Source organism: Panthera uncia (genome assembly GCF_023721935.1).
Source record: "Panthera uncia isolate 11264 chromosome C1 unlocalized genomic scaffold, Puncia_PCG_1.0 HiC_scaffold_3, whole genome shotgun sequence".
In the NCBI taxonomy this organism is placed as follows: Eukaryota; Metazoa; Chordata; class Mammalia; order Carnivora; family Felidae; genus Panthera; species Panthera uncia.
This window is the reverse complement of record NW_026057584.1, coordinates 204805-219912: the sequence shown is the minus strand read 5'-3', so window position 1 is coordinate 219912 and position 15108 is coordinate 204805. Positions and strand designations below refer to the sequence as shown.

At 52.0% G+C, this 15108-nt stretch overlaps 1 protein-coding gene across 1 annotated transcript in view; it reads right to left on the bottom strand.

Annotated features, from left to right (window-relative positions):
- LOC125910904 (contactin-associated protein-like 4) overlaps nt 1-13738 on the bottom strand; it is a 132926-nt gene extending 119188 nt beyond the window's left edge. Inside the window, exons 1-2 of the mRNA XM_049614444.1 lie at nt 13636-13738; nt 5017-5127 (exon numbers count right to left, since the gene is read on the bottom strand). Of these exons, the coding sequence (XP_049470401.1) occupies nt 5017-5127; nt 13636-13738 (214 nt within the window). The remainder of the gene's footprint in view (nt 1-5016; nt 5128-13635) is intronic.
- Nucleotides 13739-15108: the final 1370 nt, after the last annotated feature.

Genomic DNA, 15108 nt, shown 5'->3' with positions numbered 1-15108 from the left:
TGGGTGGCTCAGTCGGTTGAGCTTCCGACTTTGGCTCAGGTCATGATCTCACAGTCTGTGAGTTCAAGCCCCTTGTCGGGCTCTGTGCTGACAGCTCGGAGCCTGGAGCCTGTTTTGGATTCTGTGTCTCGCTCTCTTTCTGACCCTCCCACGTTCATGCTCTGTCTCTTTCTGTCTCATAAATAAACAAACATTAAAAAAAATTTTTTTTTTAAATGTAAAAATAACATGAGGTTCTGGGTGATTTATTTTCTCCCAGGGATGATTAACTCTTGGTTCTCAAAGCAGTGGCTGCTTGGTCCAGTCAGGGGCTGGGCTTTTTCTCAGTGAAAGCGGGTCTTTCTGGTTCATTCTCAGGGTGTAGCAGGGGGGCTCAGCCCACAATGTGCGGTGTTTTCAGGGGATTCCCTCCCCCTCGCTGGTCTCAGAGCTCTGGTTTGGGGTGCAGGCCCCCCAGGAGGTTCTCCTCGGGCTCCCAGCCTGCCGGCCGTGGCTTTCCAGCACAGAGGGAGGTGTGGAGACAGGAGCCCTGGGCTGTCCCTGGGCTGGTCCTGGCCACACCGCCTACAAACTCTCCAGCATCTTCAAACATGCTTAACAAAGACATTTTGTCCAGGACTTCTGGTAACTTTTGGCAGAAATGTCTGCAATGGTCTCAGCAGCGTTGGTGGAACAGCTGATGTGGGAAAGAAATGGGAAGTGTGACCCCACTGTTCTGTGTGCTGGGATTGGCTTGTGCAGCTCCCGCAGTGACAGCACCGTCAGCGACATCGTCAACCGGAGCTTCGGTTCACGTGACACCCGGGACCATCCAGGTCTGTCTGGGGCAAGCTCACATCCGGGGACTTAAAACCCATGGGCATGTCCCTGCCGTCCCCACAGGCGCCCCCCCCCCCCCCTGGCCTGGGTGGTGGCCTCCAAGGCCCAGGGCTGTCAGGACCTCCTTGGGGAACTGTGTCCTGTGGCAAAATAAATCTGAACTGAACGCAGCCCGTGGCCCCTGGCTCCTATGTATGGCCGTGTTCGCAGACCCTTTTAAGGAGATTCTCCCGTAATGCAGTTCACATTTTGCTGAAACTGCCATTGTGTTTCCATATAGCGAGTCGAATCTATCAGGTGGCTCCCTGAATGATTGCAAAGGAGCAAGGAGAATGATCCAGGACGTCCTTGAACACCTCCCAGCAGGTGACACAGGTGTGTCAGGCTCCTGTTTCAGGCCAGCTCAGGCCTCGGGACTGTTTGGCGGTCACCACCCTGGGATGGCTGCCTAGTCGTGGGTCTGGACGCTGGTGGCACAGCCCCGGCCAACCTCCTGGCTGTGGCCTCCAGGCCAGAGTAGCTGGGGACCTGCCCTGGGGTCTCCTCGGTCACCAGCACTTGTGATGCACATTGCTGCTTCCTGTGTCCCAGGGAAGAGGAGCATCCTCTCTGCACCTGTCTCCGCCCAAGACCTGCAGCCCAAGGGTGTGCCAGGCAGATGCCCCTCAGCAGGTGAAGGAGAGGAGGAAGGAGAGGAGGAGGGAAAGGAGGAGGGAGGAGAGGAGGGGAGAGGAGGAGGAAGGAGAGGAGGAGGGAAAGGAGGAGGAAGAAGAGGAGGAGGGGAGAGGAGGAGGGAAAGGAGGAGGGAGGAGAGGAGGAGGAAGGAGAGGAGGAGGGAAAGGAGGAGGAAGGAGAGGTGGAGGGAGTTGGGTCTGGAAGATGCTGAACAACCACCTGTGGACAGAGAGCTACTCCCCCAGGTCCTTTGTCACCTGTGCTCATGGGCGCCTGGCTGGGCTGCTGTGTCAGTGGCCCCTTGTCCTTGTCGATGCCTTGTCCTGGGGCCTGTGACGCCCTCACATCTGCAGACCCGGCCTGGGCAGCCGCCAAGTCCACGGCAAGGACAGCAGGCCTCACCCCCAAAGCCCCCAGTTCAACTGCACTGCCTGGAAATGATGAACGGGGTGAGGGGTGGGCACCAGAGCATCTGCTGGGAATTGGGGACGGTTCCCTCTGACCCACCACAAACCCGACTCTCCGTCCCCCAAGGAAAGGGCCATGACCTGTGCAGGGACACTGGGCTTGTCCCTCTTGTGGCCCTGGGAGCCTGGGCTCTGCCCCAGGGAGAAGGGCCACGACTGTCCCCAGGCCCTGTGCCCCTCCTGTGGGTTCGGGTTAACCCCGACATCACCCGCGAACACGGACGGAAAGCAGAGGGCCGCCTGGTTAGAAACCGCTGGTTTCCTGCGGCTCCTGTGGCCGCATTGAAGACCCGGGTGTCGGTTTCTGACTCAGGAACGAGTTTGTGGGGTGTTCCTTCCTGCTGGGTTATTCACGTTGAGATGGCTCAGCCTGACCCGGATCAAGTGGGAAAGGTCACAACAACAGAAACCCCGCAGAGCCTTCTAACACCCTGGTTCTGTCCTTGGTGAGTGACTGAGTGACAATAAAACCCAGCAACAACAATGAATCAGCAAGAGATAATTGAGATGGGCTGTTTTAAACTTAATTAACATGCAAATAAAATTCATTAGAGTTGGTATCTTGCTTCATTATGAGCTGTAGGACAATAACGAATTAAGATGATTGTCCCTCATGGAAAATCCCGAGGCCTGGTGCCCAGGTGGTGATTTTAACCAACAAACGGAGAAAATACTCGCTTGTCGGTCAGTAAACGTGCAGACAGCCTGGAGGCCAGTGCGTGATTCATCCACGGCTGCTTCTTCTCTTTGTGAAAACTTGGAAAGAAACTGAAATATGGACTCTTCTGTTTTATTTTCAAAAGAAAAACATTCTGCTTCTCGAACGGGGAGCGATGAATGACCAGCCCTCGAATGGAGACGACCAGTGAGTTCTCCTGAAACGTCTCCTGTTTTACCGCATCTCATCGGCACGAAAATGCCTCCTTTTTCCTGCGACAGTGTGGATGAGACTGTCTCCTCCTGGACAAGCCTGGAGGAGGAATGTAATCTTGTCTCTGTGCTTCCAGACAGCGACAATCCACGTACAGAGAGATGTTCGACATTCAGATGTGATGAAGCTCAAATAAATGTCGTTTGGAGGAAAGAAAAGGCCACCAGATGAAGCATCCATGGACCGCTCATTCGAGTGCATTTCAGGGGGAAGGATGCCGTTCTGGGGAGGCTCTAACCCCGTGTTTGGGAGGCTGGGAGCCCAGGCACAGGCTGTGGAGCCATTGTTCAAGGGTCTGGGAAGGAAGGCCAGCTGGGGGTCCGGCCCTGGGGTCCTCGCACGTCAGGGATGGGCCAGCAGGACATCTGGGGCAGAAGAAACACGATGCCAGGCAGGCCCTGGCACGGGGGACTGGCAGAAACCAGGGTGTCACCAGGGGGGCCGGGAGGGCTGGGGTTTCCTGGCCCGTGGTCAGCAGAGGCTTGCATCAGGGAGATGATGGGCCACAGATTCGAGCACCACGGAGTGTTTTCACTACCAGGCACACTGATCCGCACAGCCAGTAACTGACCTAGTTGCTCCGTGGGAGGTCTGCACAAACCTGAAGGTGACCAAGGAAACCTGGAGATCTAAGTGGCTTCCTCGAGAGATTCACCAACTGGGCAGCTCCCTGCTTGGCAAGTAGAGGGGGGCCTGGAGGACCTGAGGAGGACGAGGCAGGGACAGTACCAGCAGGGTCGCGCCCCCTCACCCCCCCGGGATAGGGCAGGGGATCGTGTCAGGCGGATCCCCTCATCCTCCTGTGGGGGAGGGCCCAGGGGACAGACCGGCGCTGACCAGAATCCCCACTGGCTACTACGGCTACGTGCCAGGGCTTGGGTGAACCTGTACCCATGTACAGCCCGGAGGGTGCCTGCCTTCCCGTGACCCAAACCACAGCCTCCAGTTCCGTCCCCTCCAAGAGCAAACAGAATGAATGTAAAATAACATTTGAAATAAGCACTCTGGTGGGAGGACCTGCTGTCCATCTACAACGAAAACCTAAAATACCGATGAAATGCTATGCGAATTATTATTTTTGTGTTGTGAGCGTTCATGGTAACAAATGTGGTCAAATGTTCAGCCTCAGCACTAAGGACAAGAAGAGGTTAAAGAAACAGAACAGAGTGATTTTAAAAGGCGGATGAGGAACAGAGTACAGGTCCGAAATGTTGTTTCTACGGGTATTTTCGGTGTGAACCAGACCTATTTGAGGAAAGAAACGGAATCATTCTCTCTGTTGTTAGCTGGCAGGTATTTGGGCCCGTCCTTCTGGCCTCTGTCGTAAGGAGAACGATGGTGCGGTTTACAGCCCCGGATCGCGTGGCTACCATTGCGGCCAGAAGGAACTAAGGCTACTAATCAGCTGAATCTGAGATTTCTTTGGGCCATCCAGGAGGGTCAGTGCCATCACAGGGGGTGGGTGAGAAGAGGGAGGCAGTGGAGAGGGCACCAGAGCCCGCGGGCCTCTGGAGATGGAGGGAAGAGGCCCGGAGCCAGGACAGCAGGCTGTAGATGCCGGGAAAGGCTCCCCAGGGCCTCCGGAAGGAACAGCCTCGCTGGCACTGAGATTTCAGCCCAGTGAGACCCGTCCCAAGACCTTTGGCCTCCAGAACCGTAACAGAAACATAACAAATTTGTGTGGTTTCATGCCCCTAAATTCTTAGTGGAATCCGTTAGAGTGGCGGTGGGAAACTTGAAGAATAGGAAACTTGTCCAACTTGCAGAAGAATTAGATAATCAGGGTTAGCAGACCCATGAACGTGGATATTTGTGACAGAAAGCAGGTTTTCCTAGACGAATAGCTTGGGGCATTTAAAGGTATGTTCGTATCCTCAGGCTGGAATGATTGTGCATGGGGCTTGTGATGCACGTGGAGAGAGACCGCCTGTGGTTCCTGGCAGTGGACAGACAGACTTCCCACACGTCTCACGTGGGAACATGCCTACAAATCTGCCTAATGCTGCCAGAAATTTTACTTTCCGCGCAGTTGGTGACCACTTACAATACTTCATCAAAAGAAACGCAGGGATGTTCGGGGTCAGGGAGCCGCTCTGGGTCACTGAGAGGCAGCGGCTGACTCACCGTCTCTGCGGTTCAGTCTTGCAAACCCGGGGCCGTGGCTGCTGGTCAGCTCGGAGCTGCTGCTGAAGGCCGACGCAGGCAGGGCGGACGTCAGCGGCTGGTTGCAGCTATCTGCGGGGGAAACACCCGCTCGGGTTAGCACGCCCTGCGGCCTTTGGGTTCCTAGTAACCTAAACGTTGCAAACCCAAGCGCGAAGGCCAGTCTTTACGGGGAGGGTTAGAGGTTCCCAGGGAACACACGGGACTGACGACCCCGGGAGCACAGCCAGAAGGGAGGGGGCGGGCGTTAGAGGCAGGAGGGCTGAGAAGAGCCACTGGGGGGGAAGCTCAGAACCAAGCGCACAAGCAAATCACTGTGACCAGGGGTGCGCGGGGCAGGCTGAGGGCAGAGCACAGGCTGACAGCACGCCCCCTCCCGGATCCTGTGACATACAAGAATTCCTTTGGAAGTCTCCTTCATCTCAATTCCCCGAAGATATGTGCTGCAATCATCCTCCAGGCTTATGGCCCCTGATAGACAGCTGAAGGGTCTCGTGACTGAGGCTTTACTAATAAACGGTGTTTCCCTAGCAACAGCTAGCCCCTCAAGGTCCTGGAAACCTTGCTTCCAAAATTCCTTAGAGACTTAGAGTATCCCTGACCCCCTCCCAACCTGAGGGGATATGATGAGTTTCCCATCACAAGCCCAGTGCAACTCTTTCTGCCCACAGGTCCTGTCCCCGGGCTTTAATAAAGTCACCTTTGTGCACCAAAGATGTCTTCAAGAATTCTTTCCTGGCCGTCGGCTCTGAACCACCCCACCATCACCCCCAAACTTCATCATTTAGAAGCAGTGAGATCACAGCAGTCTGGGTGTATGACCAACACACTGTATTAACCACACCTTTGTTCCAAAACGGTGAAACTTTTAAAATAGTCATTTATAATGACAATAAAAATGTAAGGTCCCTGAGAATCTTTCTGGAAAGATCTTCAAGATTTCATGGAGAAAACTGTAGCATTTTGTGGATGGACCTGACACAGACGTACTTAAGAGGAGGAATGGGCCACACCTGTAAACAGTGTAACCGCCCTTCAGATGCAAACAGTTGGCCAGCTGCCAGCCTTGGCAGGGACTGCGTGCTGACCGTGCAGGGGACCGTGGGCCGGAGCTACCCTGCCCAGCCACCAGGTGGGTGTGGCCTGACCCCCCTGGTCACAGAGCTGGGTGTGCGCATCGGTTCTCCGTCGTCCCGTGGAAGCCGGGAGATGGGCACAGGCAGCCCTGAAGGCACATGTGAACTCACGGAGAAGTAGCCCAGGTGCCCCTGTGTCCCCTACACTTTGTCTCCCAGCCTGTGGCTTCACCAGGACTTCCTTGTGATCCGCTGACAGCGGGGGCAAGAGTGGGGCCTGATCTGTAGACGACCCAGCAGACAGTGGACAGCTGTGGCCCACGGCTCCTCTCTGGGACGTCCCTGTGGGGACAGCAAGTCTTCCTGGTGGGCAGGACTCGGAGAAGCACACCACCGAGTGCCCCGTCTGCCAGCGGAGACCCACACTGAGCCTCCACGTGAGCTATTCTCTGGGTGGACTGGCCAGCCGCCCGGTAGTGAGTAAATTACACTGGGCGGCTTCCATCACGGAAGGGCAGTGTCTCGTCCTTTGTCCACTGGGACAGACCTGCCTTCCCTGAGCGCAGTGCTTCTGCCCAAACCATCATCTGTAGACGTGTCCACTGTCCTGGTGTCCCGCCAGCAGTGCTTCTGACCGAGGAACTAACGTCACAGCGCAGGAAGGTGGCTGGGGGTCCACGCTCACGGCACTCACTGGTCTCCACATCCCCCACCGTCCTGAAGCAGCTGGCTCGATAGCATAGTGGGATGAGCTTCTGAGGCCTCGGTGACAGGGCCAGCTAGGTGGCACTACCCTACAGGGCTGGGCCGGGTTCTCCTGGAGGCCGTGCACCCCAGATCAGCGCCTGGCACTCAGGGCTGTCCCTCCTGAGCTGGGACGAAGGGTGGACATGGGAGCGGCTCCCCAGTGACACTTCCTGTCCCTGCGACTTTACACCCTGGAAGTCTGGGGGTCTTAGTCCTGAGGAAGGAGGGTTACAACAACAACCCCACTGAGCTGGAGATTGTTGTTAGTTTAAAACCACTGCCTGGCCACTGTGGAGCCTTGTGCCTCTGGGTCTGTCGGTAAGAAAGGGGGTGACAGTGCTGGCTGGGCAACTGATCTTGGCTTCTAAGGGGAAATGGAACTCCTGGTCCACAGTGGAGGCTGGGAAGGGCCTGGCGAATGCAGGGGTCCCTTAGCGCATCTCTTCGGATTACCCTGCCCTGCAATTAAGGTCAGTGGGAAACTACAACATCCCAGTCGAGGCAGGGCTAACAGTGCCCCAGACCCTTCAGGCCTTCAGGAGTGAAGTTCTGGATCATTCTACCCGGGAGGGCCCATGACAACCTTACAGTGCCTGCACGGAGATAGCAAATCAACAACGGAGACCCCACAGAAAGTTTCAGAAATCCCTGCATACAAACGGCACAGCAAGTCTGGGGCACGATATGCAGAATCAGCCGGATGGCAGAGAGAAATCCCTGTGACTCCCGGAAACTGCTGTGGCCCCCGTGGGCTCAGGACCTGCCCCGCGTACTGGCGGACTGGGCACCGCCAGAGGGCTTCCTGGCTGGCCGCCGTGGGGGGCATGTTGTGTGGACAGGCTGTGGCTCGGCTGAAACAAAGGGGCCCACATGTGGCTCCCACGGATGCTCACCGAAGGACAGTTACCCCAAGGGCTCTGCACGCCTACGATAAGAAACGATGTGAAGCCGTCGAGGACGGGAGCTTTAGAGAAAGAAGCGACTGGAAATGATCTCCAGAGCGTGGCCAGTCAGCACCGCACATGTTTGCTCAACGGATAAAGAACGCGCTTCTTCTCTTACAGCAAATCAGTGGAGAAGGTTGTTTAAATCTGGCTCCCGTCTGCGGTGATGGATCGTTAACTTCAGCCCCATTACGTCTGGGCCGTGGCCTTGGCTCCAGCAGGCCACTGGGGACAGCAGTGTGGGCAGCGAGGGCGCAAGCCACCGGACCCGAGGACGCAGTCACAGCCCCGCACCTGTCTGGTGGGCCCGGCCTGTCACCCGCCGTGGGCTGTGGGCGGGGGGGTGGGGGGTGGGGGGGCGCATTAATCACAGAGACAGAATAAATAAAGCGTTGAAAATATATCTGGGTATTTTGGTAAATAATATTCGAACATACATTAAAAATGAAAATTATGGAATAAAACCACGGGTACCGAGAACTAATGTCACCTGTCAACTGTCACAGCCTCCTGACCACAGGGTTTTGTGCTGTAAGAAAGTCTGTGACTCAAATATACAGAAACATTTTCGAGGAAAGAAACATGCTTCCTCTGTTCTCTGACAGCAGCCACACGGCTCGCTTGTGAGAAGGGAAATGGGTTTACCTACACCCTCGCTGAGGAGGCAGACACGTGTCCGGGGGCACGTTCCGGAACTTGGCGCTCCCCCGGTGTGTCACCTGAAGGAGGCAGGCGCCCAAACCACGCGGACGAGAGAGGGGGCGTGGCCCATCGGCTCTGCCCGTGCTGATGACACCGGGGCCAGCGTCGCGGGCCCCAACACGTCCGAGGTCGCGGAGAGAAGAATGTGCAGGTGGCTCAAGCCGGGACCGCCTTCTGGGCTGCAGGAGCCCCGCCTGGCTGGGAGGACGCACAGCGCCCTGCCTGTGAATCCCCTGGCGCCACACGTCCACGTGTCACGCGTGTTCACGCCACCGGTACACACACAGGTTGCACTCGTGTTCACACATGCGCTCACACACCCACACATGTTGACAGCACAAATACACACACACAAATAAAAAATGTTATTGATGTTAAACTACGACGGGTTTACTGTTATTCCATCTGAGTTAATAAGTTAATATTTTAAAACATTCCTAATTTTAATGGCTACTTTGACGAACCTTGACAGATGTAACCCCAAAAGCAAACACGTCAGGGCCTCAATAATTTGCAAGGGTAAAAGAATCCTGAGATCAAACACATTGAGAATGGCTGAATCGTGCTGTTTGGTGCTGTTTTTAGCGTCTTTTCTCTAAAAGTTCTGTAAATTTACATGATCAAACATGCAAATATTAGGCAAACTCTGAAGTAACTTCTACAGCAGAATCATTTCACTTAATTATTACATTTATCCAAAACTAGGCACCATTCCCATGACAAAAACAGAAAAAATAAGGAAAACACCATTCCCTTTACAAAAACAGAAAATTAAATTGTTTAGAAGGGGTGTGTGTTTGGAGAGCCCAGGGATATTAGGTCACTTTAAGTAAAGGGTGTCGCTTCTCGTTGAATGAACTCACATATGCCAAACCAGCACAGCTTACGTGTTTCATGTTGTTTTCATGCACGAGTGGGTACAGGTGAGAATTCACCTGCAGAGGCCCCTCACGACAATTTTTCTGGTAGACCTTCCCAGGTGACAGTAAAAGGTTGAAATGCTGGTTTTACTCAGAAATCAGTAGGATTAAAGGTGTGTACATTCGTACAGTGTGCGTACCTTTATTTTCCTGTATCAGTCTGTACATATATCCAGAGATTTTAGGAATTATTTGGACCAACAAAATTAAATTCGTATATAGGCACATTCAGATCTTTCTCGGAAGATACAGCTATTATATGCTTTTTGAACTTAACCAAAAAAATAACAAAAACAAATTCACGCTGCCTGATAAAATCTAATGTTTTATTCCAATTATTTTTTTAAGTTTGTTTATTTATTTTGAGAGAGACAAAGAGTACGAGCAGGGGAGGGGCAGAGAGAGAATCCCAAGCAGGCTCCACACTGTCAGCACGGAGCCCGATACGGGGCTCGATCTCACAAACTGTGAGATCGTGACCTGAGCTGAAATCAAGAGTCGGAGGCTTAACTGACTGAGCCCCCAGGTGCTCCTAGTGTTTTATTCCACTTAAAGGACAATCAGCAGAGTTGACAATTTGAAAACTTCACAGAATTTTAATGATAGTCATTGCTAGCACCGTGTAATGATACTAATAACCTCTGGAAATCACTTTTGTGTGGCAAAAAGCATGATTGCCAGGATCTGAAATCGGGGAGGAAGGTGAAGGACAGCGGCACGAGGTGCAGTGTTGTGAGTGGTTAAGGAGAAAGCACGTGATCTCACCATCTGATGCGGGTAGACTCAGCTGTAATCATTTTACACCAAGAAATAATGTACTCAGTTGATGAGATGTGCTTTTTTGTTGCTGAACGTGAAGGCATCTTTGCCAAGACACTGCCAGTTGCCTGGTTGATCGAGCTGCTACAATAATCTTATCAAGCGCACAGTGGTCCCTCCTGCTGTGTAGACTTTCCCGGAACCGGCCTGTGAGCATCCCGCAGCCTGGATCCCACCAGTGAACACCTGTCCCGGAAGGAAAGCTGTTGTGAGAAAAGCCCCAAGTGCTCATATTTAGTGATCTTACCCAGCAAGTCACAAAGTAAGAAAACACTGTCATTGTTTTAACGTAACTACTTTAACAATGGATAACAGCTGTTCCATTTGTATCATATCCAGTAAAAACAATGCAGTGAATGTGAATTTTCTTTCCAAAGAGAAATAATCCGGCTCTGATTTCAACGCCCCGGGTTTCACACGCACCGCGGGCACACTTCCCAGACCGTGGACACACCGTCGTCTGAGCCCTTTGCGAGCTGCATCTTTTTGCTGGAGGAGGGTCTCGACCGGATGTTGGTGGCCGCTACCGGTCAGGGTGGTGCCTGCCGGAGGGGCGACTGCGGCACTTGCCCAGGACAAGCCCACAGTGACGGGCTTCCTGTCACAAACAGCTGCAGCAGGTGGTGCTGTGTGGCCCCGTTTCCCCCACAGAACTTCTGTCAGAACCGGACTACACGCTCTCAGACCCTCTGCCCGGTGTATGCGATACTCGGATCCCTCGCGGTCCCTCCGGCAGTCTCCGCAGCATCGTCACCGGGGATGGACCCCATCTCAACCACGCTCCTGGCTCGTCCGCGAGGGGTTCCTCCTCCTCCGTCCAAGTCAGATCGCGAGGGGCAGTGGTTCTGAGGAGCCAGGATGGGTCCTGTCTTCAGGCTCTACTTCGATCCTCCCTCTCCTGCTGTTCCCACCGCACCTGCAGGGACTTCTCCTCCTCGAAGGATTAACCTCCAACTCCTAAGAAGCCCCAACACGTGCAAAGGGCAATAAAACGAGGTCTGCCTGCGTGTGCTGGTGATTCGCTCAACAACCCGTTTTTCAGCTGTGTCTGCAGGAAATGTGCGCCCCTGCCTCGCCGATGGAGGCTTGCTCCGATCTGCTCACCACGCCCTGGGGGTGCTGGGGCCACGTGGGATGTTAGCGGAGGTGGAGGTTTGCCCCCGCCCAAGGCCCGTGACCCTGAAAAACAGAGGCCCCCACCCACTACATTCTGAGCTGCTGGCTGCAAAGAGCGCTCAGATGAGATCCGTGTCGCTGCCCTTTATCCGGAACTCAGATCTTCCACGGTCCTGCCTGGTGGCTGAGAGCTCAATGCTTGTCCCCTTGATCAATGTGGTCACCACACTCTGGTTCTGCTCCCCTCCTGTGCCCAGACCCCTGCACCGGCTTGAGCCAGCAGGGACCCCTCCCAAGGGCAGGCCGCCTGGGGAACACTCTCTGTTGGTGCCCCGCTGGGCCAGGCCAGCTCATCTGTGTCTCCACCCCGGCCTCTAAGCCACGCTCGCTTTTCCCCTCCGCAGAAAGCCCTCTCCATGCCTCCCCTGGAGGCAACCCCCATACAACAATCACTTCGAAGAGTGTCCGCCTGCCTTAGTCGAGATTTGTTTTAGTGAGCATTATAAAAAGTTACTTTTAATATTAAATGCAGATCTAAACATATGATTTTGTTTTACTATTTATTTTTTCTGCAAAATTGCCTGTTACTTCTCAATTTTCCTTAGGTTTTTTTTTCCTTGTCTTTCCCAAGAGTGCCTGCTAGAGTTTTTTGTTGTTGTTCAGAGAGCACCTAAGACTGGTTAAAATTCTACGCCCTTGAATTCTACGTCCTTGCCTGTGTTGTGATCTCCTATTTGTTGGTAGTTTTCTTGCATAAATAATTCTAGTTCAAATTCATTATTCCTAAAAGTTTTAGAGATAGCAAACACACCACTGTCTTGTGGCCTATCTCCTGATAAGACGTCTGACTTTCCCTCTGCAGGTTATGTTTGCAGGTTATAGTTGTTGCTTATTTCTGCATAAAATTTGGAAGTTTTCTCTTTAACTTAGATGGTCACGGGCTTTTGTTTGTCTGTTTTTTGTTGTTCATTTCTCATCATGAGCTAAGAATAATTAACCTAAACCCTCATGCTCCCCAGCTTCTGGTAAATTTCCCCCGTGTTTCCGGGACTGGGGGCTGTGCTCAGACATGTATTGTAGCACATGGCAACACGGCAGGGGTGTGGGGTGGCGACTGGCACGTGTGCTGTCTGGGCTCCCCCACAGCCCAGCAAGGTCTGACCTCAACCCCCATGGAGCCATGCAGGAGAAGGGTCTCCCATCCCACCTGTCCTGGACTAAGCCCCACGCTCTGCACCCGCCCCCCACATGCACGCACCTGGTTAGAACAGCCCCTGGGCCCAGGGAGGCTGCCATGACCCTGACAGGCACGGGCTCCACTGCTCACTGTTCTGTTTGGATGCACACTGTCCCCTCACCGCCAGCCTCTGCGGGTTTCTCCGAATTTCCCCATCAACTCAACAGTACATTTAGCCTGATCATCAAATGTATTGTCCAGGCATTCTGGTGCTCCCCTGGGATCACTCCGTCCACTCATATGCCCGTCTTCTTGTCAGTAGTGGCTTCATTTCAGCCCCAGGGGCAGGTGTTGGTGTTGAATGAGCAGGGACGTCCTTGTGTGCAGGGTGGCTGCATTCACTGGTAGCAGGATGGTGACCTCTGTTCCCTTCTATCTCCTAAATAAACTGCACAGACCATGGATTAGACTTTCCTGATTTCCTAGTAGCTCCTCCCACACCCCTTATCACACTCACACTACTGAAAAATATCACAGTTATCACCATCACCATTATCATCATAACCGTTAACACCATCACTTGCCACCATCATCACCAACACCATCATCACCATCATCACCATCACCATCATCCTCATCCTCACCATCACCATCATCGCCATCATCATCATAACCATCAACATCATCATGACCATCATCACCTCCATCACCATCATCATCATTATCAGCATCATCATCATCACCATCATCATCATAAACATTATCACCATTGTCACCATCATCACAATCATCATCGCTACCACCATCATCCTCATCATCACCATCTTCATCATCACCATCACCACCATTACCATCATCACCATCATAATCACCACTATCATTATAACCATCACCACAACCATCATTACCATCACCATCATCACTGTCATCATATCAAAATCACCATCATCGCCATCATCATCATCATAACCATCATCATCATGACCATCATCACCTCCATCACCATCATCACCGTCATCACCATCACCATCATCATCATCATAACCATCTAACATCATCATCATGACCATCAACATCACCATGACCATCATCACCATTGTCATCATAACCGTTAACACCATCATTCACCACCATCACTGTCATCATGACCATCATCACCTCCATCACCATCACCATCACCATATCATCATAATCACCACCATCATCACTCCTTTTCCTCGAAGTGCCACATTTACCTTAACTTTTATTGGTCACTTCCTTTCTTGAAAATCAATCAATTTAAGTGGATTACTACTTTTGAATACTTCAGATAGATCTGACTAATGTCTCATAGGTGATAACTAGCATTTGGACCAAGCCACTACAGTATTAGCTCAAAGCATAATTAAACTGTGTCTTTAGCAATTCTGGAAGTATCTGTTTTGGGGTGAGACATAGGTTTACATGGAAAAGACAAACATTAGGATCTTTGCACACATGAACAGCTTTCAACTGACCTGTTCAAGCTCCAGCCACTGGTGATGGCCAAGCCTAAGGTTCACACAGATTCCAGACATTATTTGCCAATCTCTTTTACAGTTCTCAGAAAATGCACATTATAAAACCTCATTCAATGGATAAAATCAGAGGATACGTCAAGTAAAGAAACTGACGCTTAAATGTTTCCCAAAACTACATAATAGATGTACTTTTTGAAGGCAAACATATCTAAATAATTAGTGTGTTTTGATCTAGTAAAACTTCTCTTTAAAGCCACATTTGTAAATCCTATAATTTCCAGAAATATAGGCCATGACGTCTTATTGTAGTGGTGATCAAGTAATTATCTATGTTCACACACTGCTACATGCACACATGCGGATACTTTTTTATTTTGGGATTTAAAATTGTGGACATAGAGGCGCCTGGGTGGCTCAGTCGGTTAAGCGGCCAGCTCTTAATTTCGGCTCAGGTCAAGCTGTCACAGTTCATGAGTTTGAGCCCCGTATCAGGCGCTGCACTAAATGTGGAGCCTACTTAGGAGTCTCTCTCTCCCCCTCTTTCTGCTCCTCCCCCACTCATGCTCTCTCTCTCTGTCTCTGTCTCTGTCTCTCAAAATAAATAAGTAAAGAAACTACACCCAACTGAGTGTGCTGTGGCTCAGAAGCTGGACTTATGTTGTAAAACCTGCATACAAATGTCTTATAATTATTGCTAAATACCGGGATTACACTTACCAGATAAATAGAAACTACACACAGACATTTAAGAGAGAAATGACATGCTGTATAAATATAAATGTATCTTTACTTATGCAACACCATATCATGTTAGACCTGGTCATGCTCCCTAGAAATGCATGTATGTGTGTGTGCACATGCGTGTGGATCCACACACACACTGCAGTTATGTTAAATACTATTCAAGCAAAATGACCTGGGGCTATCAGAACTTCATTTTTCTCCCCAAGAATGTCTTCCCCTGGGAAGCGTTTGTAAAACCACAACGCCCTCAGGTGTCTGAGTGCTGAGGATGGACTCAACAGCCCTTGAGTCCGTACAGGAAGGGGCGGG